This window comes from Anolis carolinensis, chromosome 3 (genome assembly GCF_035594765.1).
Source record: "Anolis carolinensis isolate JA03-04 chromosome 3, rAnoCar3.1.pri, whole genome shotgun sequence".
Taxonomy (NCBI): Eukaryota; Metazoa; Chordata; class Lepidosauria; order Squamata; family Dactyloidae; genus Anolis; species Anolis carolinensis.
In genome coordinates, this window is record NC_085843.1 from 712,367 (window position 1) to 740,144 (window position 27,778).

Below are 27,778 nucleotides of genomic sequence, written 5' to 3' on the forward strand. Positions count from 1 at the left end.
ATAATTAATATTATTATATTGTAGTAGTACAGTAGAGTCTCACTTATGCAAGCTAAACGGGCCGGCAGAACATTGGATAAGTGAATACGTTGGATAATAAGGAGGGATTAAGGAAAAGCCTATTAAACATCAAATTAGGTTATGATTTTACAAATTAAGCACCAAAACATCATGTTATACAACAAATTTGACAGAAAAAGTAGTTCAATACGCAGTAATGTTATGTTGTAATTACTGTATTTACGAATTTAGCACCAAAATATCACGATATATTGAAATCATTGACTACAAAAATGCCTTGGATAATCCAGACCCTTGGATAAGCGAGTCTTGGATAAGTGAGACTCTGCTGTATTATTAGTATTACAGTAGTGTCTCACTTATCCAATGTTCTGGATTATCCAACACATTTTTGTAGTCAATGATTTCAATACATCGTGATATTTTGGTGCTAAATTCGTAACTACAGTAATTACTACATAGCATTACTGTGTATTGAACTACTTTTTCTGTCAAATTTGTTGTATAACATGGTGTTTTGGTGCTTAATTTGTAAAATCATCACCTAATTTGTTCATAAGTTCAAAACACACACAGGGCAACAGTATATAACAGTCCTTTTAAATAGGCCTCATTCCTTTTTAAGCAATAAAACTTACGAGAGCATGACAGCCTTTTTATTCCTACCAAATTCCTGTCAGCTGCTTTCTTCCTCTCCAGAATAAAAGTAACCGTTGGAACCGTTTCCCCCACGGCCAAGCTAGATGCAGCAGCCAATCAGAATCCTGGCTGACTCTCCCTCCTTGGTCTGCCTAGCAACACGGGGCCTGGCTGGCCTCCCGGTCTCTGATTGGCGCCGCCGCTCCTGGCCCCGCCCCTTCCCCAACGGACTTTCTCTCCGCCGCGGCTCCTCTCCCAACGAGGAAGGGCGTGGCCTGGGTGACGTCACTCCCGCCCCCTCAGAGGCCACCCACCCATCAATCAAAACCGGAGAGCGGCGGGTAGCCAATGGTGGTCTCCGGGGGGCGGGGCTCCACGGACTCAGCCAATGCGAGGGAGCGGGAAAGGCCTTCTTCTCGGGCGGGTCCCTCCGTGAGGCGGAGAGCGAGAAGAAAGAGGCCGAGCGAGAGAACGGGAGAGGCCGGCAGGTAGAGTCTGTGTTTACGGTCCCCGTCGTGAATGAGGTCAGGAGAACTCCGCTTAGGAGGCAGGCGGGATCCCCAGGCCCACAAAATGGCGCCTGGAAGGATTCTGAGGGGATGGAAATGGCCTCCTGGAGTCCGGATTAAAAGGAGCCCCGGCCTGAGGCGACGCTTCCCCGCCCCCCTCAGGCCAATACCAGGCCTGGCCTGGCCTGCCGTGAAAGGGATCCTGATTTCAGGGCCCCACCCACTGCCCACAATAAACACACCTGCGTGCGCGTGCACGCGTGAGGCCATAGAGTGCTGAGGGGAGAGCGCTAGAAGGGCCCTCGCTGACTCTCGTGCACTTCACAACTCCAAGACACTGTCTTTATCAAAAGCAAAGAAATATTTATTTGTGAATTCTTTAGCACTTATTAAGCATATTTTGTTACAACTTTTACCTCAGTTCCACTTACAGTAGGGTCTCACTGAACCAACATTCGCTTATCCAACATTCTGGATTATCCAACGCACTCTGCCTTTTAGTAGTCAACGTTTTTGCAATCAGTGTTTTCAATCCATTGCGATGTTTTGGCGCTAAATTCGTAAATACAGTAGAGTCTCACTTATCCAAGCTAAACGGGCCGGCAGAACCTTGGATAAGTGAATATCTTGGATAATAAGGAGGGATTAAGGGAAAGCCTATTAAACATCCAATTAGGTTATGATTTTACAAATTAAGCACCAAAACATCATGTTATACAACAAATTTGACAGAAAAAGTAGTTCAATACGCAGTAATGTTATGTTGTAATTACTGTATTTACGAATTTAGCACCAAAATATCACGATATGTTGAAAACGTTACTACAAAAATGCATTGGATAATCCAGAACGTTGGATAAGCGAGTGTTGGACTACTGTACAGTAATTACTACATAGCATTACCATCTAGTGAACTGGTTTTTCTGTCAAATTCATTGCAAAACATGATATTTTGGAGCTTAATTTGTAAAATCATAATGTAATTTGATGTTTAATAGGCTTTTCCTTAATCCCTCCTTATTATCCAACAACAGTTCTGTTGTTGATGTTTTAAAAGGTGCTTTAAGGATGTTTTTAAGATGTTCTTTAAACTGTTGATTTTAGCCTGTTCTTGTAAGCTGCTCCGAGCCCTAGGGGAGTGGCGGCATATAAGTTTGAAAAATAAATAAATAAATATCCGCTTATCCAACGTTTTGCTGCCCCATTTATGTTGGATAAGTGAGACTCTACTGTAGTTATAAAAGATATTGTCTTGCACTCACTTGGTTACATAAAGCTGTTGAAATATAACTTTCCAAACACTTAAACTTAGTTTAACTTGTTCATGCACTAGCTTTCCTTTCAGAAATACAATAGAGTCTCGCTTATCCAACCTTCACTTATCCAACATTTTGTATTATCCAACGCAGTCTGCCTTTTATTAGTCAACGTTTTTGTAGTCAATGTTGCAATATTTTGGTGCTAAATTCGTAAATACAGTAATTAATACATAACATTGCTGTGTATTGAACTGCTTTTTCTGTCAATTTGTTGTAATATATGATGTTTTGGTGCTTAATTTGTAAAATCATAACGTAATTTTATGTCTAACTAGCTTGGGGACCCGGCGGTGGCCGGGTTATTAGAAGAAACTTATAAACGCCTGTAGTATGTTCAGCTGGTCATGAGGCTTCTCTGTGCAAAGTTTGGTCCTGGTCCATTGTCGGTGGGGGTCACTGTTTATCTGGATGCAAGTAAACTATAAGTCCCTTTTCCCCATTGGCTATGGGGACTCTGTGTGCCAAGTTTGGTCCTGGTCCATCATGGGTAGGGTTCAATTGTAGGTGAACTATAAATCCCAGTACCTACTACTCCCAAATGTCCAGGCCAATTGCCCTCAAAACCCACCAGTATTGAAATCTTGGCATATCAGGTATGCATGGCAAGTTTGGTCCAGACCCATTATTGTTTGGGTTCATAGTGCGTTCTGGGTGTAGGTGAACTACAACTCCTCTAAATTCCCCAGTAGGAGTCACGTGCTCTGACTTGATGCAGGGTGAAGGACAACTTCCACCATGTGGAGTCAATCCCCAAACTCCTCCAGTAAGTTTAGTTGCTGCTTAGTTCTGTTCTGTTTGTTATGAGAGTTGAAAGGGAAGGGCAGCAGGTGGGGTCATGCAAATTTCACAACAATGGAGAACCCTGGGTTGCCTGCCTGTGGGGATGTTCCAGGGGAAGGGGCTAGAATATCCACGTCCACAAAGCCATAGAACAGTGTGGTCCAACCTGCGCAGGCCCACCCATTCATTTTGTTGGCCCTTGCCCTTGTTACGGGAAAAAGTATTTTAATTTAACATTTCGGGGAAAAAATGTTTACCCTTCTTACTGCTTTAAGTTTTTAATAAACATTTTCTTTCTAGAATGTCTCTGGCCCTCACATCCCTATACAGTGTTCCCTCACTTATTAGGTTCCAGGACCACCCGCAATAAGTGAAAGTCCGTGTGTTGATAAATCGCCTCCTTCTCCCGTTGCTGCTTGGGCTCCTTTTCTCTCCCTTTGACTTCCTTCCTTCCTTCCTCCCTTCCTTAGGCTGTAAATTGAAATTTTTTATGATTTATGATAGTCTTTTAGAGTTTATTGAAAAACCGCAAAACAGCGAATCCGCAAAAAGCGAACCGCAAAGTAGTGAGGGAACACTGTACAGTGTTTGTTCCCTCACTACTTCACAGTTCACTTTTTGCGGATTCGCTGCTTCGCGGTTTTTTAATAAACACTAAAAGAATATAATAAACCATAAAAATTATGATTTTTCCTTCCTCTCTCTTTCTTCTTCCTTCCTAAGGAGAAGCGGAAGGAAGGAAGGAAGGAAGGAAGGAAGGAAGGAAGGAAGGAAGGAAGGAAGGAAGGAAGGAAGGAAGGAAGGAGAAGCCGAAGGGAAAGAAAAGGAGGCGGAAGCAGCTTCTTGAGATTGTAAACAACACAATGTGGACAAGGTGCTTGGAGAGGCGAGGGCTACCACATGCATCCTAGACCCCTGCCCATCCTGGCTGGTGAGAGAAGCCAGAGGGGGATTGGCCGAGTGGGTGAAGGTGGTGGTGAATGCCTCCCTTCGGGATGGCATATTTCCAGCGAGCCTTAAATTGGCTGTTGAAGAAGCCATCACTGGACCCCACTCAATTGGAGAACTATCAGCCTATTTCCAATCTCCCCTTTCTGGGCAAGGTCGTGGAACATGTGGTGGCCGCGCAACTCCAGGCATTCTTGGTTGACACTGATTTTCTAGATCCGGCACAGTCTGGTTTCAGGCCGGGGCATGGTACCGAGACAGCCTTGGTCGCCTTAGTCGATGATCTACGCCGCGAGCTGGACAGGGGGAGTGTGTCCCTGCTGGTTCTGCTGGACCTCTCAGCGGCCTTCGATACCATCGATCACGGTATCCTTCTGGGGCGCCTTGCTGGGATGGGGCTCGGAGGTACTGTTCTGCAGTGGCTCCGGTCCTTCCTGGAGGGTCGATCCCAGATGGTGTCATTGGGGGACACCTGCTCGGCCCCACAACCATTGACTTGTGGGGCCCCGCAGGGTTCAATACTGTCCCCCATGTTGTTCAACATATACATGAAGCCGTTGGGAGAGATCATCCGGAGTTTCGGGGTGAGGTGTCATCTGTACGCAGATGATGTCCAGCTCTGTCACTCCTTTCCACCTGTCACTCAGGAGGCTGTTCAGGTCCTGAACCGGTGTCTGGCCGCTGTGTCGGACTGGATGAGGGCTAACAAATTGAAATTGAATCCAGACAAGACAGAGGTCCTCCTGGTCAGTCGTAAGGCTGAACAGGGTATAGGGTTACAGCCTGTGTTGGACGGGGTCGCACTCCCCCTGAAGACACAGGTTTGCAGTCTGGGGGTGATCCTGGACTCATCGCTGAGCCTGGAACCCCAGGAGAGCCTTCGCACAACTGAGACTTGTGTGCCAGCTGCGCCCGTACCTTGGGAAGTCTGACTTGGCCACGGTGGTCCACGCTCTGGTCACATCCCGGCTGGATTACTGCAACGCGCTCTACGTGGGGCTGCCTTTGAAGACAGCCCGGAAGCTCCAATTAGTACAACGGGCGGCAGCCAGATTGTTAACTGGGGCGGCTTACAGGGAGCATACTACTCCCTTGTTAAGCCAGCTCCACTGGTTGCCGATATGCTACCGAGCCCAATTCAAAGTGCTGGTCTTGGCCTACAAAGCCCTAAACGGTTCTGGTCCAATTTACCTGTCCGAACGTATCTTCCCCTATGAGCCCACAAGAACCTTAAGATCTTCTGGAGAGGCCCTGCTCTCGGTCCCACCCGCCTCACAGGCACGGCGGGTGGGGACGAGAGACAGGGCCTTCTCGGTGGTGGCTCCCCGGCTGTGGAACTCCCTCCCCAGTGACATTCGGCAGGCCCCATCCCTTTTGGGGTTCAGAAAAAAACTGAAGACCTGGCTATGTACGCAGGCATTTGAAGAATAAGCATGTGTTGGCTTCGACTTGGTCTGAATTACGGTTCTTGTATAACGTCTGGTGGATGAATGGCATAAGCACTTTGCATTGTTTTAAACTTTGTATATTGTATTTTATGACTATTTTATGATTGTTTTAACTGTTTTAATCATTTTAGTTTATTGTATATCCGTGTAACGGCATCAATTGCCACTTGTAAGCCGCCCTGAGTCCCCTCGGGTGAGAAGGGTGGGGTATAAATAATTGAAATAAATAAATAAATAAATAAACACAGTCGGATAACATCAATGAGACTGTAAACAACACAAATAAGCATTCCTACTTCACGGATTTTCACTTTTCACCAGGTGGTCCTGGAGCGTAACCCCCGCGAGAAGTGAGGGAACACTGTACTAAAGTTTGATTGGCCTTCGGGTAACTAAAGGTTGGACCACACTGCCGTAGAAGATGCGGGAGGGGAGAGCGGCATGGGGCGCGGGAGAGATCAAAGAAAAGCAGACTGACAGCAGACATTGTCTTCAAGGTAGTTTACTTTTGGCCAAGAGCAGGTAACAATGTTAGCTAATGCCCAGAAAACACAATGCCGCCCCCTGCCTGTAATGGCTTTCCAATTTATAGAATTTTACACAAGCATGCGCAGAAAGCTGACAATGGAATTTGCTGACTATTATAATCCTTTTGGATATGCATAGTTTTTAGGTTGAATGTTTTTATGTTGAATGTTTTTATGATGACTGTTTTTATATTGTGGAATGATGTTTTAAATTGTAAGTCGCTCGGAGCACTCTGATGGAGAGCGACTAATTAAGAAATAAAGTGAAGTGAAGTGAATAGTTGCCTTGTAACTTATATAACTCATTACATAAGGTAAAGTGTCCATAGTTTGTTCCACGTATGCACTATCCTCCGATGACATGTTCATAGTTCATTATGCATTATACAGCAAGCCAAATCATTATTGTGGTTTGTATGACCTTATATTGTGAGCAAAGAGCAAATGTCAGGCAGAACATGTCCTGTCCACACTTTCATGGAAAAACAAGATTTCAGAGTAAGGGTCATCAAGGTAAGGGAGTTTTAGGGTTTTTAAAGAAAGTATTCAAGACCTCTTGAACCACCCCCCCTCCCATAAATTCTCTGGGTAACCAAGTGGCAGGCCCCCTGGACTGAAAGGCCTAATGCTTAATGCCAGGTTGAATAAGGGAAAAACAACAGCCATTCAAGGATCTAATTCTGGATGAGCAAGCTGACCATAACGGAGACCTGGTTGGATGAGGGGGGTCTGGGGTGTAAATCTTTCCCTCCTTTGCCCTGTGTGCAGCAGTAGGCCAGATCTGGGGGCATCCTTTTAGTTTCTATTGCCCATTTTATTTGCTTAGGTGCTCCCTATAGGTCAGGCATAGCTAAGATTTTCAGGCCCTGGAGCCGCATTTCAGGCCTGGCTGCTCGCCCCATCCTCATGCTAGGAGGAAGGTGAGCCTTTGAAGATCCCTCAGCTCCCTCCTGATGCCAGGAGAAGGGAGAGGCGGGATAGGTGGCTTTGGAGCCTGGGATGGGCTCCTCGTGGCATCGGGACAGGGCCTCACTTCGTCCTGATGCAGGGAGAAGAGAGAGGCAAGCAGCGGGCGAGGCGGCTTTGGAACCTCTTCACCTGCCGCTTGCCTCTTCACCCTGGTTGGGTGGTTTGCAAGGATTCTTATGAGGATTTTCCCTGTGGAGGATGAAAGAGAGATACCTTGATAGTTTCTACGTTCTGTTCTTTCCCCCTTATTGAGAAGGGTGATGATGGTGGCATCCTTGGAGGCTGCCGGGATTTTCTCAGTCACCCACACTTTTTCAGTGAGCTGGTGGAGTTGTTGTGTCAGCTCAGGTCCGCCCTCTTTAAAGATTTCAGCAGGGATCCCATCAAATCCGCTGGCTTTGTTGTTTTTTGGTTGGCTGATGGCTTTGCTGACTTCCTCCAGACTAGGCAGTGCTGCAAGCTCTTCCCTGGTTTGTTGCTGCGGGATTTGCGAGAGGACCTCTTCGGCCACATTGGAGCTGCAATTCAGGTGGTTCTGGTAGTGCTCTTTCCAACGTAGTGCAATTGATACTTTATCCTTCAGAAGTTTGGTTCCATCTGATGAGCTAGAGGGGGTATGCCATGATTTGCCATGACCTTTGTGACGTGCATCATGGTCATCTGCAAAGTGTTGGATTTCTTGAACATTTTTGGTCCACCAGATTTTTTTGCATTCTTTGGACCTCAGTTTTTGCACTAGTGAAGATCTTTTTCTTAGCGATGCAGTTGGTGTCTCTCTGCCATGTTTGGAAGGCTTTCCTTTTCTTTTCAATTAACGTTGTTAATCCCTGTGTCTTTATATATTTTCTCTGATATGCTTATACCTGCATGTTCAGCATGGAATGCCCCCCTGGTCGGTTGTGCTGGCAGGACTGATGACTTGAAGGTTCGGTTGCTGACCTGAAGGTTGCCAGGTTCAAATCCAACCCGGGGAGAGCGCTGATAAGCTCCCTTTGTCAGCTCCAGCTCCATGTGGGGACATGAGAGAAGCCTCCCACAAGGATGGTAAAAACATAAAAACATCCTGGCAATGTCCCCTGGGCAACGTCTTTGCAGATGGCCAACTCTCTCACACCAGAAGCGAGGGACTTGTTGTTTCTCAAGTTGATCCTGACATGAAAAAAGTGTCCAATACATTGCCTCATTGGAGAAATCTTTCCTCAGCCTCTCCTTTTTCTCCATATAATTTTAATTGTAAATGGGAAGGCTACAAGAGTGGCTGTAGAACAGGTCATTTTTAACATCTTACATCTTCGTCTTCCTCTAATGTTAAGTTATTTATTTCTTGTCAAAAGCATTGCATAAATAAAGTATAAAACTGATAAAGGGAGCACAAGCAGTTAAACAATTTTAGACCAAAAACAGGCAACAGCCACCATGTTGTCCATAGCTTTATACAGTTTTTCCTCCGTGCATGAGGCAGGGCATTGTGGGCAAGCAGACAGGTGCTGAGATGTGATATATATATATATAGATATAGATATATAGTTATTATTGTCAAGTAATTCAACTTGCGATAGTGATATTCCACTTACATTTTCACTCAATATAAAGTTTTATTTTCTTTACCTTACCAATCCCAATTCCACACTTATGTCTAGCTGTTTTTTCCCCTTCTCTCCATCTTCACCCCTCACCCACTGGGAACAGTTGTATCTTCAATTCGAATATTCTTTTACTTGATCAGTCGCGAAGAGAGTGTCATTCAGTTTTTTATATTTTCTTTTCCCTTTTACTCTAACTATCAATTCCCCATTTTGAGTCCCAGTTCTTCCTTCCCTCACTCCCTCCTTCCTTTCCTTTTTATCCACCCTTTCATCCTTCTTTTATTCCTTCCTTTCTTCTGTCCGTCCTATATATCTTCCTTCCAACCATTCTTCCTTCCTTCCTTCCTTCCTTCCTTCCTTCCTTCCTTCCTTCCTTCCTTCTTTTCCTTCCTTCCTTCTTTTCCTTCCTTCCTATGAAACAGGGCTAACTTCTCTGTTATGTTCACTGAAAGCATCTGAATTCATTCCTTGTTTTTATTAATCAGTGCTTGCTTTTGCTGGTTTCTGTGTATGTCCTTAAAACACTTCATGCCTCTATGTCTTGGTATTTCCATTTTCAACATGATCGATGAAGGCAAAAGAGGATAATGTTGGAGATAAAGAAGGTTTTGAACTTCATGTTTAACCTTTGTTTCTTTTTTCTTGACCAGGGACATGGGGGTACTTTTGAGCCAACCCTGGTGTGATGAAAAACAAACCAGCTTCTAGTGGATATTAAGGAATTTGGAAACTAAATTGTAGTAAGGAAACAGTCCTACAGGAAATCATAGAATCATAGAATCATAGAATAGTAGAGTTGGAAGAGACCTCAAGGGCCATCTAGTCCAACCCCCCGCTAAGAAGCAGGAAATCGCATTCAAAGCACCCCCGACAGATGGCCATCCAGCCTCTGCTTAAAAGCCTCCAAAGATACAAATTATCTCAAAGTGTTGATCTGGCGGAATTCTTAAATTCACTTTAGATTATACACAGACATAGATTAAACACAGATGTACAATGTATTACACATAGCAGACCCTGCACATATCCAAACCCCTTATCCCACACAAAATAAAACCCCTTCCCCACACCCGTGCACCCTTCACCATGACTTCCAACCCTGAAGCACTATGAAGCCTTTGAGCCCATTTATCTATCCTTGTTCATCGTAATCCTAAATTCCTAATGGAGCTCCTCTATGTTACTGCCTCTCTATTCAAATATGCTATAGCCAGCTTCCATGTTTCTAAAAAGGTCTTCATTACTTTTGTTCCTCCTATTATTAGTAAGTTTGGCCATTAGCATATATTCCCGCATTCTTTCCCTCCAATCCTTTTTAGTTAAACCTTTTCCCCCTTTCCAGTCTTTGACTATGGTCAATCTTGCTGCGGCAAAGCTATATTGGTATATTTCTTGGTCCTTTTGGTTATTATTTTCTCTATGTAAACCTAATAGACACAACCCTGGGCTTTTAAAAATCTTATTATGTAGCATTTTATTTGTCTCTTCAATTACCTTGTCCCAAAATGCCTGTATGGTCACACAAGTCCACCACATGTGGATGAATGACCCTTTCTGTTTCCTACACCTCCAGCAAATGCCTTGTTGTGATTTATCTATTTTTGCCAATATTGCTGGGGTGGTATAGCATCTATAAAACATTTTAAATTGATTCTCCCTAATTGATCCAGATATTGTGAATTTGAATTATTTATTCCATAGGTACTCCCAGTTATCCAATTCTATTGGCCTACCTAAGTCCTTGGCCCAGGATACCATGGAAGAGAAAGCATATACATGTATTGAATCTGGAAAGAGCTTTAGTCATTATCACACGCTGATGATACATCAAAGAACTCACACTGGGGAGAAACCCTATACATGCCTGGAGTGTGGAAAGAGCTTTGCTCAGAATGCACATCTACGTTCACATCAAACAACTCACACTGGGGAGAAACCGTATACATGCCTGGAGTGTGGAAAGAACTTTGCTTATAGTGGACATCTGCATAGACATCAAAGGACTCACACTGGGGAGAAACCCTATAACTGCCTGGAGTGTGGAAAGAGCTTCTCTCAGAGTGGACAACTACATTCACATGAAAGGACTCACACTGGGGAGAAACCTTATAAATGCCTGGAGTGTGGACAGAGCTTTGCCAATAGTCAAACGCTCCGTTTACATCAGTGGATTCACACTGGAGAGAAACCCTATAACTTCCTGGAGTGTGGAAAGAGCTTCACTGAGAGAGGACATTTACGTAGACATGAAAGGACTCACACTGGGGAGAAACCCTATAAATGCTTGGAGTGTGGACAGAGCTTCACTCAGAGTAGATATCTACGCAGACATCAAAGGACTCATACTGGGGAGAAACCCTATAAATGCAGCCCTCCAAGGTCATTTACCTGGCCCCCGCCCTCAGTTTTATAATATAATATTTATTATTATAAATATTATAATATTTCAATAATATTGTATATACATATAATATTGATAATAATATTATAATGTTATACAATATAATATTACTAGTAATAATACCATATAATATTAATTATATGTTATATATTACATATAATATTACAGTATAGTGTTATAGTTCAATATAGTAATATATAATGCTAATATTGTGCTATGCTAATAATATAATATATTGTATATACATACACTGCTCTGAGTCCCCTTCGGGGTGAGAAGGGCGCGATATAAATGTAATAAATAATTGTAGTAAATGAATAAATAAATAATTGTAGACTTAGGCTTGCCCAAAGTCTGAAATGACTTGAAGGCACACAACAACAACAATCCTATGTAACTTGACTATCTCATTGGCCAGAAGCAGGTCCACACTTCCCATTGAAATCCTGATAGCTTTATGTTGGTTACAGTTGTTTTCATTTTTAAATATTGCATTGTTCTTTCATTGTTGTTGTTGTTTTGCACTGCAAATAAGACATGTGCAGTGTGCATAGGAATTCGTTCGGTTGTTTTTTTCAAATGATAATTCGGCCCCTCCACAGTCTGAAGGATTGTGGACTGGCCCTCTGCTTTAAAAGTTCGAGGATCCCTGATCTAGATGGTCTTTGGAGGTCTCTTTTGTTTACCTATGGTCTTATGAGATCGTCTAGATCAGGGGTCCCTAAACTAAGGACCATGGGCCGGATGCGGCCCTCCAAGGTCATTGACCTGGCCTGTGTCCTAAACTTTAGACTTAGGGTTGACCTAAGTCTGAAATAACTTGAAGGCACACAACCACAGTCCGAACGTATCTCCTCCTACGAACCAGTAAGATCACTAAGATCATCTGGAGAGGCCCTGCTCTCGGTCCCACCTGTCTCACAGGCGCAGCTGGTGGGAACGAGGAACAGGGCCTTCTCGGTGGTGGCTCCCCGGCTGTGGAATGCCCTCCCTGGAGATATCCGACAGGCTCCTACCTTGCTGGGATTCAGAAGGGCCGTGAAAACATGGTTATGTGCCCAAGCTTTTGATGAGTAAATGACAAAGTTGACATGGACTGATTTAAGGATGAAGAATGAGGATCTCGGACGAATGGAATTAATTATATATATGTTTTTAAGGTTTTATAATGTTTTTTAACAATGTTATTAATACATCTGTTATTGTTTTGTTTTTATGATTGTATTGTGGGCATTAAATTTTGCCAATTTTTGTAAGCCGCCCTGAGTCCCTTCGGGTGAGAAGGGCGGGATATAAATGTTGTAAATAAATAAATAAATAAACTACAACAATCTTAATTTTGGACTAGTTCATCATAGTCCGCCCCCCTAACAGTCTTTGGGACTGTGAATCGGCCCTCCACTTAAAAAGTTTGAGGAACCCTGGCCTAGAGGGTATTTTTCACATCAATATCTTTCTTTTCTCATGCAAAATATTGGGGGCTCTTGGTTTCCTCTGGAGATGACCATAAGGATCCATTGGCATTACAAAAGCCCTGCGCCTGGTGCAGATAAAAGCACTTTATCCCTTTTGGGGCCTGATTCTGATGGAGCCAGGCGCTGAGGATGCCACCTTGGAGAAGCATTTCTGGATTCTTCTTGATTCCTTTCGTCCCGGGGTGAAAAAGGGACCGGAATCCAGGAAAAGCGAATCTTTGCTGCACATATTGCCACTTACAGGAACAAAGATGTCCCCTATGTCATGTCTTGTCACATCAAAGCCCAGTGTTCTGCCATCTGCGCTCTACTCCTTCCCATTTCATTTCCCTGAGGGTCTCTCTAATACCAGGGAGACGGATTTGTAATGGACCAGAGAGGACATTTGGGGGTGCTCATGACAACAGATTGGATTCTGATTCCATTCCTTAGTTTGATTTTGATTCCATTGATTGGAATCACATGGTTAGACATTTATGTTTGGCATTGACTTTTGCCATTATGTTGGAAACCACTTTGAGTCACCCCTGGAGTGAGGAAAGTGGTATAGAAATGCAGTAAATAAATAATAGATGCTGTGCGTTTCCATGCTGGACTGATGCAGCTCATAACATTTGAGAACATAAGGCCAGGCTGTGGCGCAGCTGGTTAGTAGCCAGCTGCAATAAATCACTACTGACCAAGAGGCCATGAGTTCGAAGCCAGCCCCGGTTGGATTGAGTGCCCAACCATTAAATAGCCTAGCTTGTTATTTACCTAAGCAACCCGAAAGACAGTTACATCTGTCAAGTAAAAAATTTAGGAACTCCTTAGGTGGGGAGGCTAATTTAACTAAATTATGTCACCATAAAAATGTCCAGCAGGATGTGTGCGGAAAAATGAGGGAAGTACTCCATCAAGGACTCGGTGTCACAGTGGATGATGAAGCTGCAGCTCCCCCTGTGACCGGAATCAGGCATACCCTCATGAAGCTGGAAAATGTTAAATAGCCTCTGTGTCTTTGTCTATGTGTGTCGTATGTCTAATGGCATTGAATGTTTGCCATGTATATATATGTACATTGTGATCTGCCCTGAGTCCCCTTCAGAGTGAGAAGGGCAGAATATAGAATCTGTAAATAATAAATAAATAAACATATGCAGACACAAGGAAAGGGAAGGAAGGGTCAGCGGGAGGGAGGGAGGCTGCCTTGGGCAGACCAGAGAAAACTCTTGGGAGGGGAGATGGGGAGGGGCCTGGTCTCCAGCAAAGTCCCCCCAGTTCGATGCGAGGCGGACGAGAGTGGGCCCGGCCACAGGCGTCTGTCAAAGACATTTCTATTTTGGGTGAGAAGCCCCAGCAGCTCAGATCCTGGGAGAGAGGGAGAGAGGGGGGCCCACAGGGAGACAGGAGTTGCCTTGTAGAGGGAGGGGGACCTTCCTCCTGGGGTGAGACCCCCCTCCTTCCCTCTCTTGGGGTCCCAAAGGCCTAAGGAATGGCTGGAATTGACTGGATCGGTCTATCTCTCTTGAAGAGGAAAGAAAGAGAGGCCCAGGTGAGGGCCCTGGAGGAGCAGAGCTTGTTCTGAAGATCAGCCTTTATCCCAATTTGGGGGTTCAAGTGAGAAAGACACGGAAGGAAACGCCACCCATGGATAGCAGAAGGCCTTCCTCCTCCTCCTCACCTTGCTGTATCTATTCCTCCCCATTTCTTGCCTTGAATGGAGGTCTCTTCTGGCTCTAGGGCCCCTTCCACACAACTGAATAAAATCCCATATTATCTACCATGAACTGGAATACATGGCAGTGTGGACTCAGATATTGTCGTGATTTCCGATCTTATGACATCTCCGGACACAGAGCAAACGCTGAGAAAGAACAGATGCCAGCCATAAAACTGGCCTGCCATAAAACCTCAATTACTCTCTGGTATGTGAGAGTCCCTATATAAATGGGCTACAGAGAAGATTCTGGTATTCCGTACAATAAACCTGTTTGAATCTACCCAGCGTGTGTCTTGGTGCTTTCTTCTGGGAAGACTTAACCCACAGCACAACTGGAAGAAGAGAACCTTACAGATATCCCCGTTCAAAGCAGATCTTGTAGGATTTTCTGCCTTGATATTCTGGATTGTATGGCTTTGTGGAAGGGCCCCAGAAAAGGCACAGAAGGAAACTGTCAGGGGTGACGACGGTGAGCTGGTTGCCGTGTAGAGTGGGTTCCAAAACTCATCATCCCTGTCTCACCTCCTTCTCCAGACTGTCTTCCCATGCAGAGAATCAGCACTGGTCAACAAACACTCCAGCAGGCGAAGGGGTCAGTTGAAAATCAACTGTTGTTAAACTTTATTTACATTACTATTTACAGTTGCATTTCTCGGCTTCAGAGCATAGCATTCATAGTCCATCTTCAGCGAATGCTCACGCCGAACTCAACAGATAAGATAAAACACATTCCTCAGTCCGGAAGAAGTTCCGACCCCCAAAGGCCGGAAGTCATGCCTGATAGGTCATAGCAATCACAACAGGCTGTCAGTCAAAACTAGCCTGCTGTTAACTGTTTCATTACTGAAAAATACACTCTTGCTCAACAGCAGAAAACACTTGATTTATATTTCATACACATACAACCATAATCCAACAGAAACATCATCCATAGATAATAATAATAATAATAACAACAACAATAATAATAAATTTATTCTTATATCCCGCCCCATCTCCCCGAGGGGACTCGGGGCGGCTCACAACAGTAATAAAAACAGTGACAAATTACACATTGTAAAATCAAACATGAAAAGCAGTCATAAAATCAATACATACATCACATGTTAAAAACAAGGAGATAAAACAGTTCTAGGCCGAAATAGAGGGCTTCTGTAGCTTCGTGGCAGAAGTATTCAGCAAGGTATCAATAATCATGGCAGAACACTCTCTAATTAAATTAAATGGGCAGACAAATCAACCCCCAAAAATTAATTGTCGAAGGCCCTCTGAAAAGCCAGGTTTTAAGGCTTTTTCGAAAGGCAAGGAGGGTGGGGGTCTGTCTAATCTCCCTCGGGAGTGAGTTCCAGAGGCGGGCGGGGGGCCACAGCGGAGAAGGCCCTCTCTCTCGTCCCCACCAGCCGCAACTGCGAAGGTGGTGGGAGCGAGAGGAGGGCCTCCCCCGAAGAGCGAAGAGATCGTGCAGGTTCATAGGGGGAGATGCGGTCTCTAAGGTAGGTGGGTCCCAAACCGTTTAGGGCTTTGTAGGTGATCACCTGCACCTTGAATTGGGCCCGGAAAACAAGATAGAAGAAGGCCTTCCTCCTGACCTTGCTGTGTCTATCCCTCCCCATTTCCTGAGGAGGGGGTGGGGAGGGAGGCCTGAGGGAGGGGCCCCAAAGGAGGCTGTTGTGGGGAGAGGTCTGCTCCTGGGGGGGGGAGGGGCCTGGCTTCAGACCAAGAAGGGAAGGGGGAGAAGAAGACCACCCCTGCCCCAGACTGCGGTGGATGATCCTTTTTTGAAGGCTTTTAAACAGAGGCTGTATGGCCATCTCTTGGGGGTACTTTGAATGTGATTTTCCTCCTTCTTGGCAGGTGGTTAGACTGGACGGGCCAGGAGGTCTCTTCCAACTCTATGGTTCTACAGTTCTGTCAGCCCTGTCCTTGTCTTCCTCAATTGAGTATGGTTGAGTCTGCCTGCCCCGTCTGGCATAAATCTGCCCACATGAAGCATGTGAATAATAGCACTGAATGAAATATGTGAATAATCACAGGATGTCTTAAACCTACACCTACTGATAGACTTTAGAAGCTAGCTGGTGTGATGGGAAGTTGCTGGAAAAATGGCTTGAAACTACAGAAAAGGAGATTCCACCGGAACATTAGGAAGAACTTCCTCATGGAGAGAGCTGTTCAGCAGTGGAACTCTCTGCCCCAGACTGGTGGAGGCTCCTTCTTTGAAGGCTTTTAAACAGAAGCTGGATGGCCATCTATCAGGGGTGCTTTGAAGGCGATTTTCCTGCTTCTTGGCAGAATGGGACTGGAGGGCCCACCAGGTCTCTTCCAACTCTGTGATTCTATGACTCTATCTATATATATAAAAGGGTAATGAAATTTCGGCCTAGGACAAAACAACAAAACTACACACCCCAGAAACACTAAACTTGGCAGCACAACTCGTCATCCATGCCTCTACGTTCATACAACAAAAAGAAAACAAAAATAAAGTCCTAATTAGAGGGAGAGGAAGAATTGTTTTTATCCAATTGCTGCCAGTTAGAAGGCTAAGCTCCGCCCGCTTGGTCTCCTAGCAACCCACTCAGGCCAGGGGACAGGCAGAGTTAGGCCTCACTTGGCCTCTTCCACACTGCCTATAAGATACAGATTATCTGATTTTAACTGGATTACAGTATATGGCCCTTCCATACAGCTATATAACCCATTTATAATTTTATATAATAATAATAATAATAATAATAATAATAATAATAATATTAATAATAATAATAAACTTTATTTTTATATCCCACCCCATCTCCCCGAAGGGACTCGGGGCGGCTCACAACAGGGACAAGCCCGAACAACGACAACATATTTAACATAAACTTAAAACATTCCAACAATACACAAAATAAAATAATGGACAAATACATTAAAATCCAAGCAGATAAAATCAGAGAAATTAAAAGCAACCCAGTGGGGACAGGTTTCATAAAGTGCTGCCAGTTATCTGCTTTGAACTGGATTATCTGGACTCCACACTGCCATATAATCCACTTCAGTGTGCATTTTATACAGCTGTGTAGAAGGGGCCTCATATAATCCAGTTCTAAGCAGATAATATAAGATTATAAATAATTACTGTGATATAATAATACAGAACAATATAATCTCTAAAATCAGGACAGTAAATAAAGAGCAGCACTCTGAAAGCATAATCCACAGCAACGTGTGGCCGGGTAAAGCTAGTAATTCTATAAAGTCATTCTGCATTCATTCTACAGCCTAGATGTGGCCCAAATCAGGAAAGCCTTATAGAATCAAATGATAACATTCGGAGACCCCTTGTAGACCTCTTCCAAAAGGCACCCAGGGAAGACTTTCTCCACAGCTTCCAGTTTTGTGATTCTCTTTGCCTGGCTTGACTGCTAGATCTTGTTTTTATTTAGTCTGCCGGGGAGGGTGGTGGGGATAGCGACTTATCTCCTCCCGCTTTCCTCTTTGTTTCACCCATGTTCTGTGAGGCATTTGTGTGGCGGCTTCTATAGGGGGGTTGCATAGAGCAGATGCCCGTTCTTCCCCACATGGTGATCTGTTGCTTGAGTTTCTGCAAACACATTCCTATAGCCCTGTATGAAAAGCTTGCATTTCTTCCCCTGGATGGAGGGAAAAGAAGAAAAGGGAGAAGCGGGAAAAGGTGAAAGAAGTTGGCAGGAAGGAGGCTTTGTTGGTGGAGCTGATCCTGTCTTTGGGTCTCATCATGGGCTTAACCCAGGGAATAAAGGCCCTGAATTGAGCTTAGTTCAACATGGACTCATTTGTGAGCATCCCAACAAGCGTCAATGTGGTTTTTAATTACCTGGGTGGGAAGGCAGGTCCTTGGTAGTCTGGAGAATTTCTTTGGGGAATGTAAGAAATTTAGTGGCAGCAGTGACCATTTCTATTATCTTGTGCTTCTGTGTTTCCTCCGTCCCATCTTTATGTCCTTTTCTCCTTTCCTTTTTTGCTTCCTTTACGTACCTTGAGCCATCTATGATCCAGGACTCATTCTGTTCCCACATGTGTTCAATGAAATTGGATCTGTTTGTTCTTGTTTATGAATCTGGGATCGCCTTTGTTGGTTTGTGCAGGGAGGTGACCCACAAACCCTGAACTAAGTCTCTCCTGATGTTTCGCCCACATCTATGACAGGCATCCTCAGAGGTTGTGAGGTATATGTGAGAAACTAAGCAAGGAAGATTTATATATCTGTGGAAGTTCCCGGCTGTTGGGGAAGAACCCTTATCTGTTGGAGGCCAGTGTGAATGTTGTAATTAATCACCTTGATTAGCATTAAATGGCCTTCCCTGCCTCACATCCCAAGAGTTCTTTCCCCCCACCCAGGAACTTCCACAGATACATAAACCTCGAATAATACGGAGCTTCGGTTAACTGGGGCTCTACTGTATTTCAATTTTCGGCATGATCCATAAAGGGTAAAGAAGATAATGTTGAAGGTAAACCATGTTCAACCTTTTGCTTTTTCTTTCTTCACCAGGACATGAGGGTACTGTGGAGCCATCCCTGGCATGACGAGAAAAACAACTAGTGGATATTAAGGAATATAGAAACCAAAGTGCAGTAAGAAAACCAGTCCTTCAGGGAAAAGATCTTCCCAAGGAGCTGCTCTCGCTAAATTCTTAAACTCAATATAGAAAGGGTAGAACAAGACTAAAGTGTCAATTGTGCAATTATATGTATGTAACGCTGTTGACATGGAGAAGAAAGCATATAAATGTACTGAATGTGGAAAGAGATTTAGTCAGCCTCTGAAGGCACATCAAAGGACTCACACTGGGGAGAAACCCTATGTATGCCTGGAGTGTGGAAAGAGCTTTGCTCAGAGTTCACATCTACGTTCACATCAAAGGATTCACAGTGGAGAAAAACCCTACAAATGCCTGGAGTGTGGAAAGAGCTTTTCTCAGAGCTCACACCTAAATATGCATCATAGAATTCACACTGGGGAGAAGCCCTTTAAATGCCTGGATTGTGGGCAGAGCTTCACTGAAAGAGGTCATCTGCGCTCACATCAAAGGACACACACTGGGGAGAAACCCTATACATGCCTGGAGTGTGGACAAAGATTCGCTCAGAGTTCAGGTCTACGTTCACATCAAAGAACTCATGCTGGGCAGAAATCATATAAATGCTTGGAGTGTGGAAAGAGCTTTACTCATAATGCAAGTCTATATTCACATCAAAGGACTCACACAGGGGAAAAACCTTATACATGCCTGGAGTGTGGACAGAGCTTCACTCAGAGTTCAAATCTACATACACATCAAAGGATTCACAGTGGAGAAAAACCCTATAAATGCCTGGAGTGTGGAAAGGGCTTTGCTTATAGTACAAGTCTGTATTCGCATCAAAGGACTCACACAGGGGAGAAACCCTATACATGCCTGGAGTGTGGACAAAGCTTCACTCAGATTTCAAGTCTACATTCACATCAACGAACTCATACTGGAGAAAAACTCTATAAATGCCTCGAGTGTGGAAAGAGCTTCACTCATCATGCAGGTCTGTGTTCACATCGAAGGACTCACACTGGGGAGAAACCCTATAAATGCATAGAGTGTGGAAAGAGCTTTACTCAGATGGGACACCTACATACACATCAAAGGACTCATACTGGGGAGAAGCCACATAAATGCCTGGAGTGTGGAAAGAGCTTTACTCAGAGGCATCATCTACGTTTACACCAAAGGACTCACACTGGGGAGAAGCCACATAAATGCATAGAATGTGGACAGAGCTTTGCCCGGGAGGGAAATTTACGTTTACATCAAAGAACTCACACTGGGGAGAAGCCCTTCAATTGTATGGTATGTGGACAGAGCTTCATTCAGAGGGAACATCTACGTTCACATCAAAGGACTCACACTGGGGAGAAACCACATAAATGCATCGAATGTGGACAGAGCTTTGCTTATTATGCAGGTCTGTATTCGCATCAAAGGACTCATACTGGGGAGAAGCCACATAAATGCATGGAGTGTGGACAGAGCTTTACTCAGAGGGAACATCTACGTTTACACCAAAGGACTCATACTGGCGAGAAGCCCTATAAATGCATAGAATGTGGACACAGCTTTGCCCAGAGGGGAGCTTTACATATGCATCAAAGAACTCACACTGGGGAGAAACCCTATACTTGTCTGGAGTGTGGATGGAGCTTCGCTCGGAGGGCCCATCTGCAGCGACATGAAAGGACCCACACTGGGGAGAAACCCTATAAATGACTGGAGTGTTGACGAAGGTTCACTCACAGTGCAAGTGTCCATTCTCATCAAAGGACTCACACCTTGTAGAAACCATATACATCCCTGGGAGGAAATAATTAAGTGTCTCATTGGATAGTAGTCTAGAAACAACATTTGAAAGATTACTAAAATATAACACTATGAAACAAAATTTGACAACTTTCTGTTCCTGGTTGAAAGTATAATTTCTTATTTAATTGTGTTGTACTTACTTTGAAAATAGTTGTTATACACTAGAGACTTTGTTTTTGTGGCTGCTACAAACTATGTTGAATTAGTGGCGATTCTAAAACTACAGCCAATTGGGCTGCAAGATGTCCCGCAAGTTTAATAGACTTTTCCCATGTTAATTAAAAGATAGGACCAATTATGAAATGATATTTATAGCCCAGGAACAAAAATCATGTTACATAATGTAATTGAAGCAAGAATCCTTTATCCTCAGAGATGAAAGGTAGTACAGTAGAGTCTCAGTTATCCAACACTCGCTTATCCAACGTTCTGGATTATCCAACGCATTTTTGTAGTCAATGTTTTCAATACATCGTGATATTTTGGTGCTAAATTCGTAAATACAGTAATTACTACATAGCATTACTGCATATTGAACTACTTTTTCTGTCAAATTTGTTGTATAACATGATGTTTTGGTGCTTAATTTGTAAAATAATAATCTAATTTGATGTTTAATAAGCTTTTCCTTAATCTCTCCTTATTATCCAACATATTCGCTTATCCAACGTTCTGCCGGCCCGTTTACGTTGGATAAGCAAGACTCTACTGTAGTTATCCCAACTCAAGGAAACTGACTGAAGAAGATCCATAAACTAGCAGAGATGGAGAAACTGACTTGGCTGATTAAGGAGAAATCTTGGATCACTTTCAAGAAACACTGGAACTTTTAAATCATTTTCAATAACAATAGGAGCAGAGATATGTCAAGTGTAAGATTTATGAATTAGAATAGTGGTACAAAAGCAGGTGTGTGTTTATATAGGATTGTCTAAATTGAATAGAATAAAAAAGTATAAAAACCAACAGATAGATCCTGTGAGGTTTGTGGAATCAGACCCGTATCATCATTTTAGCACTGCTAGTCTTCCCAACCAGGATCATTGGATTCTTTGCCGTATTTCGAGATCTATTTTGGCTTCCTTGCATGCCTTCCCACAGTTGTCTTGAAATAGATTGCTTTCATTAGTCATCCATATTCCTAGGTGTTGGAAATCAGCCCCACACTGCTCAAGTCTGCAGTCCTCAATGAGGAACAGTTAGCTTTAGAACAGGCTGAGAGAATCCCTTTCCGCCGGCTCCTGAATGTCGATTGGAATCTATCTATTTGTTTGTTCTCTCTTTCTCTCTCTTCTCCTTCCATCCTGATTGGTGGAGTAGAATAGATCCTTTTCTGGGCACATGCCTTTGTTTCAGACTTTCTGCTTTGTCCATCTTAACACTCAGACCTCTGTGTTGTCGAAGGCTTTCATGGCCGGGATCACAGGGTTGTTGTATGTCTTTCGGGCTGTGTGGCCATGTTCCAGAAGTATTAGGAGAGAATACTTCTGGAACATGGCCACACAGCCCAAAAGACATACAACAACCACTCAGACCTCTCTCTGCTTTTTGTGTGTTTGAAGAGATGTAGCGTTTGGAGGTTTTTCCTCTCTTTTAGACCCTAGAGGAGATGGAGTTGGAGAGAAGCTCAGACCCAATCTTTTGCTATCGAGAAATATAGTTATTATTTTTGTAAATAGATCTTTTGAAACATTAAAGATTGAACTCTGCATCTTTGCTTTTTTACGACCACAACACTTCACCTTTGCTTGCTGTGAGCTAACTGCTCAGTTACGTATCCTGGTTATGTTTTGGATGCTCTGCTGTTTTGGGGAGATTTCCCTGACACTGGGTACTTAACCTTTCTTGTGACCTTACATCAGGTTTGGGCAAACTAAGGCCTGGGGGCCGGATGCGGGCCCCTGGGTGCTTCCCTCAGGACCTCTTATTTTCCTTGTCGTCTTGGCATGCAGACATGGTGGCCAAAAAGGTGAGAGAGGAAGGCATGCCGCTGCTGAGAGCACTCTGGAGTGCTCTCGGCCACCGCGTGTCTTGTCCTCCTCCCGGCATGACAAAAGATGACGAAAGAAACTAATAAAATGATTTCTAAAAAGATCAAGAAAAACTCAGAAAAATGTCTCCTGGGCTGGTTCCAAGAGAGAATTAGTTAAGGCAAAATTAGAAGTTTTGTGGCTGCGAGCATTACAATAGCAAAGTCTCGGAAGTGGGGAAAAGAACTATTCATTAAGGACTGGAGATGAAAATTACTCGAGTGCATCCAAATGGCCAAGTTCCCCGATGGTTTAAGGGGAAGAAACAATGAAGGGTTTGTTACAAAATGGGGAATTGCCTTTAGGTATTAAAAAAAGAAGAGAATAATAGATTTTAAAATAGCCGCACGAGGAATTTATTAATGTAATGATAAGGATAGAGTTTTGTTAGAGACTAGTTCCATATGGCATGGTGTCAGAAGTCATGGGTGGGGGTCTCTGAGTGGGAATGGGGATGGGACTGGGGAGATAATACGTGTATCTTGACTGCTGAATTTTGAAAATTGTATGGATTTTTAAAAAATACCACACTAAAAATTTATACAAAAAAAGAGAAAAAAATAGACCCATATCTGTTGGCCTACTTGTTAGTGTAGTTTGTGTATGTGTTTGTCTATGTAGGTGTGTGTTTTGTTGTTGTGTTTTGTTATGAATAACTTTTCAATAACTTTAAAGCATAGGTGTCTTTTATTGCAATTTCAGTGTGAGAGGGAATATCAGAACTTTTACAAAGCAACATTTAGACGTACAGACATATAGATTCCATACAACTACATTGGATTCACAAACAGCCTACAGTTATATTGGTTAATAAACAAACAAACGGGGGTTACATTTTCAGCGTCTCTGTCACAATTTCTGGATCGTCATAAGTTCACTTATATAGCAATATTTTGCTGCTGTTGTTTCAAAGTTGTAAATGAATACGAGACGTCTTCCATCTTGGCTTTGTCTTTGTCTCAGCTTCCTGGACCAGATGTTGACTCTTCTTGATTGGTGTTGGCCTTTTGTTGACTTCCTTCTTAATGTTGTAATGATTTCCTTAACTTGATGTAAACATTTCTCTTATCGTTGCCACAGTTCTTATCACAGTTAGCAGGCAGGTCAACTATTTCAGGTTTCATTCGCAGCTTTTAATTACAGTTCAGCAAGCAGGCAGTTCGTCATTGCAGGCCTTAATATTTTAGAATTGTGTCTCCAAACTATGAGCTCAAACTATTCATTCATCCCTTCCATTCAGTTCATTCTTACCCACACATATTTTATATTTCATTTATCAAATCTGCACATTTTTGTGACACAGTCGTTTCTAATTTAGTTTTGTCATAGTAGCTGGTTATTTAGCTGCATACGTTTAGCATTATGCATTATAACAATCCTGCTTCTTTTTGTGGTATTAATGATTTTTTATCTTTAAAATGTTTTTTAAAAGGTCAGAAATTTAGAAAGGTTAAAATTGATGAGACTGGTGTGGCCAATTCACCTGATTTTAGACCAGTGTGGGGTTTAATGCCTGGTTTATGGTGCTTTTAAGGTTGGCCGCATTGCACTGGAGTTGATGGTTATACTTCAAATAGGATTATCACTCTTCTGTTTAGTGGAACATACATGCACTGTTTTAATAATTTATTTTCACCATCTTGTCTATTATTTCAATAAATCTTTAATTGATCCTCTTTTGGATATCTTTGATTTTCATTTCTACTTATCTTAATTCTGTCAGGAAAGCGCTAAATTGAGACACATCACCTTCAGTCTCAATTTCTCTTCTCATCCAGCGATCTAGCAATCTGCTTAGATGCACAGACATAAATCCACACTTCTCTGCTGTCGGCTGAAGCCAGTGGTTCTCATATTTATTGAAGTAATTACACTATTTACATAGCATGGACAGATCCTAACTTCTAAGCATCCAACAAGATTGATGGCGAGGAGAGAAGCTCACTATCTCCTAACTCATAGAATCATAGAATCATAGAATAGTAGAGTTGGAAGAGACCACATGGGCCATCTAGTCCAACCCCCTGCTAAGAAGCAGGAAATCGCATTCAAAGCACCCCCGACAGATGGCCATCCAGCCTCTGCTTAAAAGCCTCCAAAGAAGGAGCCTCCACCACGGCCCCGGGGAGAGAGTTCCACTGTCGAACAGCCCTTCTCACAGTGAGGAAGTTCTTCCTGATGTTCAGGTGGAATCTCCTTTCCTGTAGTTTGAATGTAGTTTGAATGTCAACACTCGCATTCCAGAGCAGTGACCAATGTCCTGTTACGTATCCAGAAACTGCACACTGTTTCCCTCTAGCAATCTCTCTCTCTCTCTCTCTCTCTATGCATTTAACTCTAACACTACTGGAATGCTGTATTGCATTGTAGGCACACACACAAATCATTTGGTTTAAAAAAGGTGAAGACCTGGCTTTGCGAACAAGCGTTTAATGAATGAATTGTGATGGCTTTAACTCGGTCCGGATTAAGGTTATGTGCAAGGTTTATGTGGACGAATGGATTAAGTATTTTTATTGTACTGTGTTAAATGTATTTATTGGATTATTTTAAATTGATTCTTTTAATTGTTATGTTTTATTTTTGTGCTGTATACCGGCATTGAATTTGCCAGATTGTGAGCCGCCCTGAGTTCCTTCGGGTGAGAAGGGCGGCATAGAAATGATGGAAATAAATAAATAAACCATAAGTGAAATTTCACTCTACGCAATACATTCCTCCAACAAAATCCACATTTAAAAACAACTGAATTTCTTTTTCATGGATGTGATTACTCGTGTATTTGTAATCCATAATAAATAGGATTTTTTTTTGAGATTTCCCCACACAATCCTTCCCGACAGATGACCATCCAGCCTCTGCTTTAAAGCCTCCCAGAAAGGAAGGAAGGAGACTCCCTGGAAGTCTATATCCCACCCTCAAACAACGCTTACTGTTTGCCTAAACTTGGACCACGAGTCCCAGCGCTTTCCTTCTGAATAGGTTTTGACCCTCTGGTCTCATTTCCAATGTCAGTGCTGGAACCTGCTTCTTCCTGGGAGTCCGGGGGAGTTTCCTCCTCTGAAGGCTTTAAAGCAGAGCCTGGGTGGCCACCTGTCGGGAGGGATTGGGTGGTGTCTTTTTGCCATCCTGGGTTACTTTTAAGCTCTGATTCTGCATCCTTTATTGGGCTGGAACAAAACTCCCAAAAGCCCCTCCTCAGGGAGATATGGAGAGGGAGGAATCTCAGGGTGAAAGCAGTGCCTTGAAAATCGAATACAGAAGGTTAATATATATTCTAGCGAGCATGTGCTGGTGGTTGGTAGATCTCTGTGAACGCCTGGATATCCATCCTTTGGGGTCCCTTCAACCGCTGTTATCAACCGCAATTCAGTATGGATCGGCCCTGTGAGGGAGATCCGATCCGTTTCTCAGATGAGGGAACGAACCTTGGCGAGCCGACCGAAAAGTATAAAATAACCCGGAATATAATTTACCTGAGACCGAAAGAAAAAGGCTCTGCCAAGTTGAAGGAAAAAACGTCAAAGTGTTTATTAAAGCGATTCAGCTGAAAAGGACATCAAGCTGGGATAGTTCGACATGCAAGATGTAACATTTCCGTGAAAATAAAGCCATTTTATACATTTCCAAGTTTGAAGTCTGCTTGAATTTCCCGCCCCGTCTCTCCGCCCATCTGGCTGCTGATAGGTCGAGGGCGCTGCACTAGGCGGGAGCTTGGTTTCCCGCCCTGCGCCTTGGCCAATGAGGAACAACCTTCGTCTCTGTCAGGGCCAATCAGGTTGGGGGAGGCGGGAGTCAGCTAGACAATGGATTTTGATAAATGAATCATTGGGGATATCTTATGCAAAGTGACTACCTGAGGCTAGCGCCTTCTAAAATAATCTAGGATTATTGCTGTTTTGAACAGAGCCATTTGGAATGTCTGGGGTTTTGCGCACGTACACAGTTCATGAACACCTAAGGTGTGGCGGAGGTGACAGCAAACAATGATAACATGGGGTTCTGGTGGCAGGACCAGCGGGAGGCCTTCCCATGGCTCCCCAGGGGTCCAGGTGAGTCAGTGGTCAACATGACCGTATGAGATTCAGTCACCCGGGGACTGCTCCGATCTGGGGTGGCTCAATCTCTCGCTATGGGCCATGCAGATGCAAAATAGATTAAATTTTATGGTGACAGTTTATCCTCTGTTGTGTGTGAAGCCCAGAATACAGGGTGAGGGAAGGCGGGAATTTTTGGGGTTAACTGGAGTTCAGGCTATGCCTTCATTGATTAAAATATACTGGGGAATGATATCTAAAGTAACAATTAAAATAATATCTAAGATATGCCAGACATTCACCGAGGGGAAGGTCATGTAGAGTATTTGGGGAATTTAGTGTGTGTGTACCAACAATTCATAATATAATCAAAGTTCATTATCAATGAACTTTGATTATTATTGATAATCATTATTGATAATGAACTTTGTTCATTATCAATCAAAGTGGGGACGAGAGAGAGGGCCTTCTCCGTGGTGGCCCCCTTCCCGGCTCTGGAACTCGCTCCCCAGGGAAATCAGGCAAGCCCCCACCCTGGTAGCATTCAGAAAGAGCTTGAAAACCTGGCTCTTTACTCAAGCCTTTAGATAAAGATTGCTCATCCAGAAGCAATCTGTATCTGTGCCATTCTTGTACCGGTTTGCACCTTTTCCCTTTGTCAACTCGATATAGACACAGGGTCTATTCCCATCCCAATTTGCACTTCCAGAATTTGCAGCACTTTATCAGTCACCTTGTGTTTACAATATTTATATGGTGCACCTTACCCAGTCTACTTTTACAATCTCTCCGTTTTAATCCATGTTTTTATTAGTTCTTGTTTTTTATTGGCTAATGTTTTATTTTATTTTTTTTATTTTATTTTTTTATTGTGCAAGTTGTTGTCTATTGTTGTGTTTTATACTGCTACTGTTTTTATTCGGGCTTGGCCCCATGTAAGCCGCCCTGAGTCCCCTCCGGGGAGATAGAGGCGGGGTATAAAAATAAAGTTATTATTATTATTATTATTATTCATGCACAGAGTTCATGGA

General features: G+C 43.4%; 3 protein-coding genes across 3 annotated transcripts; all 3 read left to right on the top strand.

Annotated features, from left to right (window-relative positions):
• The first annotated feature begins 764 nt into the window (after positions 1 to 764).
• On the top strand, positions 765 to 5,989 carry LOC134297289 (uncharacterized). Its single transcript, XM_062974337.1, has 2 exons — positions 765 to 1,140; positions 5,082 to 5,989. The coding sequence occupies exons 1-2, from the start codon at positions 765 to 767 to the stop codon at positions 5,645 to 5,647; spliced, it is 942 nt and encodes a 313-aa protein (XP_062830407.1). The 3' UTR covers positions 5,648 to 5,989.
• A 1,975-nt stretch (positions 5,990 to 7,964) lies between these two features.
• LOC134297967 (gastrula zinc finger protein XlCGF7.1-like) lies at positions 7,965 to 12,484 on the top strand. Its single transcript, XM_062977043.1, has one exon. The coding sequence runs from the start codon at positions 10,503 to 10,505 to the stop codon at positions 11,157 to 11,159; it is 657 nt and encodes a 218-aa protein (XP_062833113.1). The 5' UTR covers positions 7,965 to 10,502; the 3' UTR covers positions 11,160 to 12,484.
• A 2,253-nt stretch (positions 12,485 to 14,737) lies between these two features.
• Positions 14,738 to 26,335, top strand: LOC134297964 (zinc finger protein 420-like). The gene has a single exon (XM_062977027.1). It carries the CDS (start codon positions 19,058 to 19,060, stop codon positions 20,585 to 20,587), a length of 1,530 nt encoding a protein of 509 aa, XP_062833097.1. The 5' UTR covers positions 14,738 to 19,057; the 3' UTR covers positions 20,588 to 26,335.
• Positions 26,336 to 27,778: the final 1,443 nt, after the last annotated feature.

Coding starts and splice junctions, on each gene's coding strand:
- LOC134297964 (XM_062977027.1), top strand. CDS start 19,058: ATGGAGAAGAAAGCATATAAATGTACTGAATGTGGAAAGAGATTTAGT.
- LOC134297289 (XM_062974337.1), top strand. CDS start 765: ATGCAGCAGCCAATCAGAATCCTGGCTGACTCTCCCTCCTTGGTCTGC. Junction 1,141..5,081: donor CGAGCGAGAGAACGGGAGAG/GCCGGCAGGTAG, acceptor GCTGAGCCTGGA/ACCCCAGGAGAGCCTTCGCA.
- LOC134297967 (XM_062977043.1), top strand. CDS start 10,503: ATGGAAGAGAAAGCATATACATGTATTGAATCTGGAAAGAGCTTTAGT.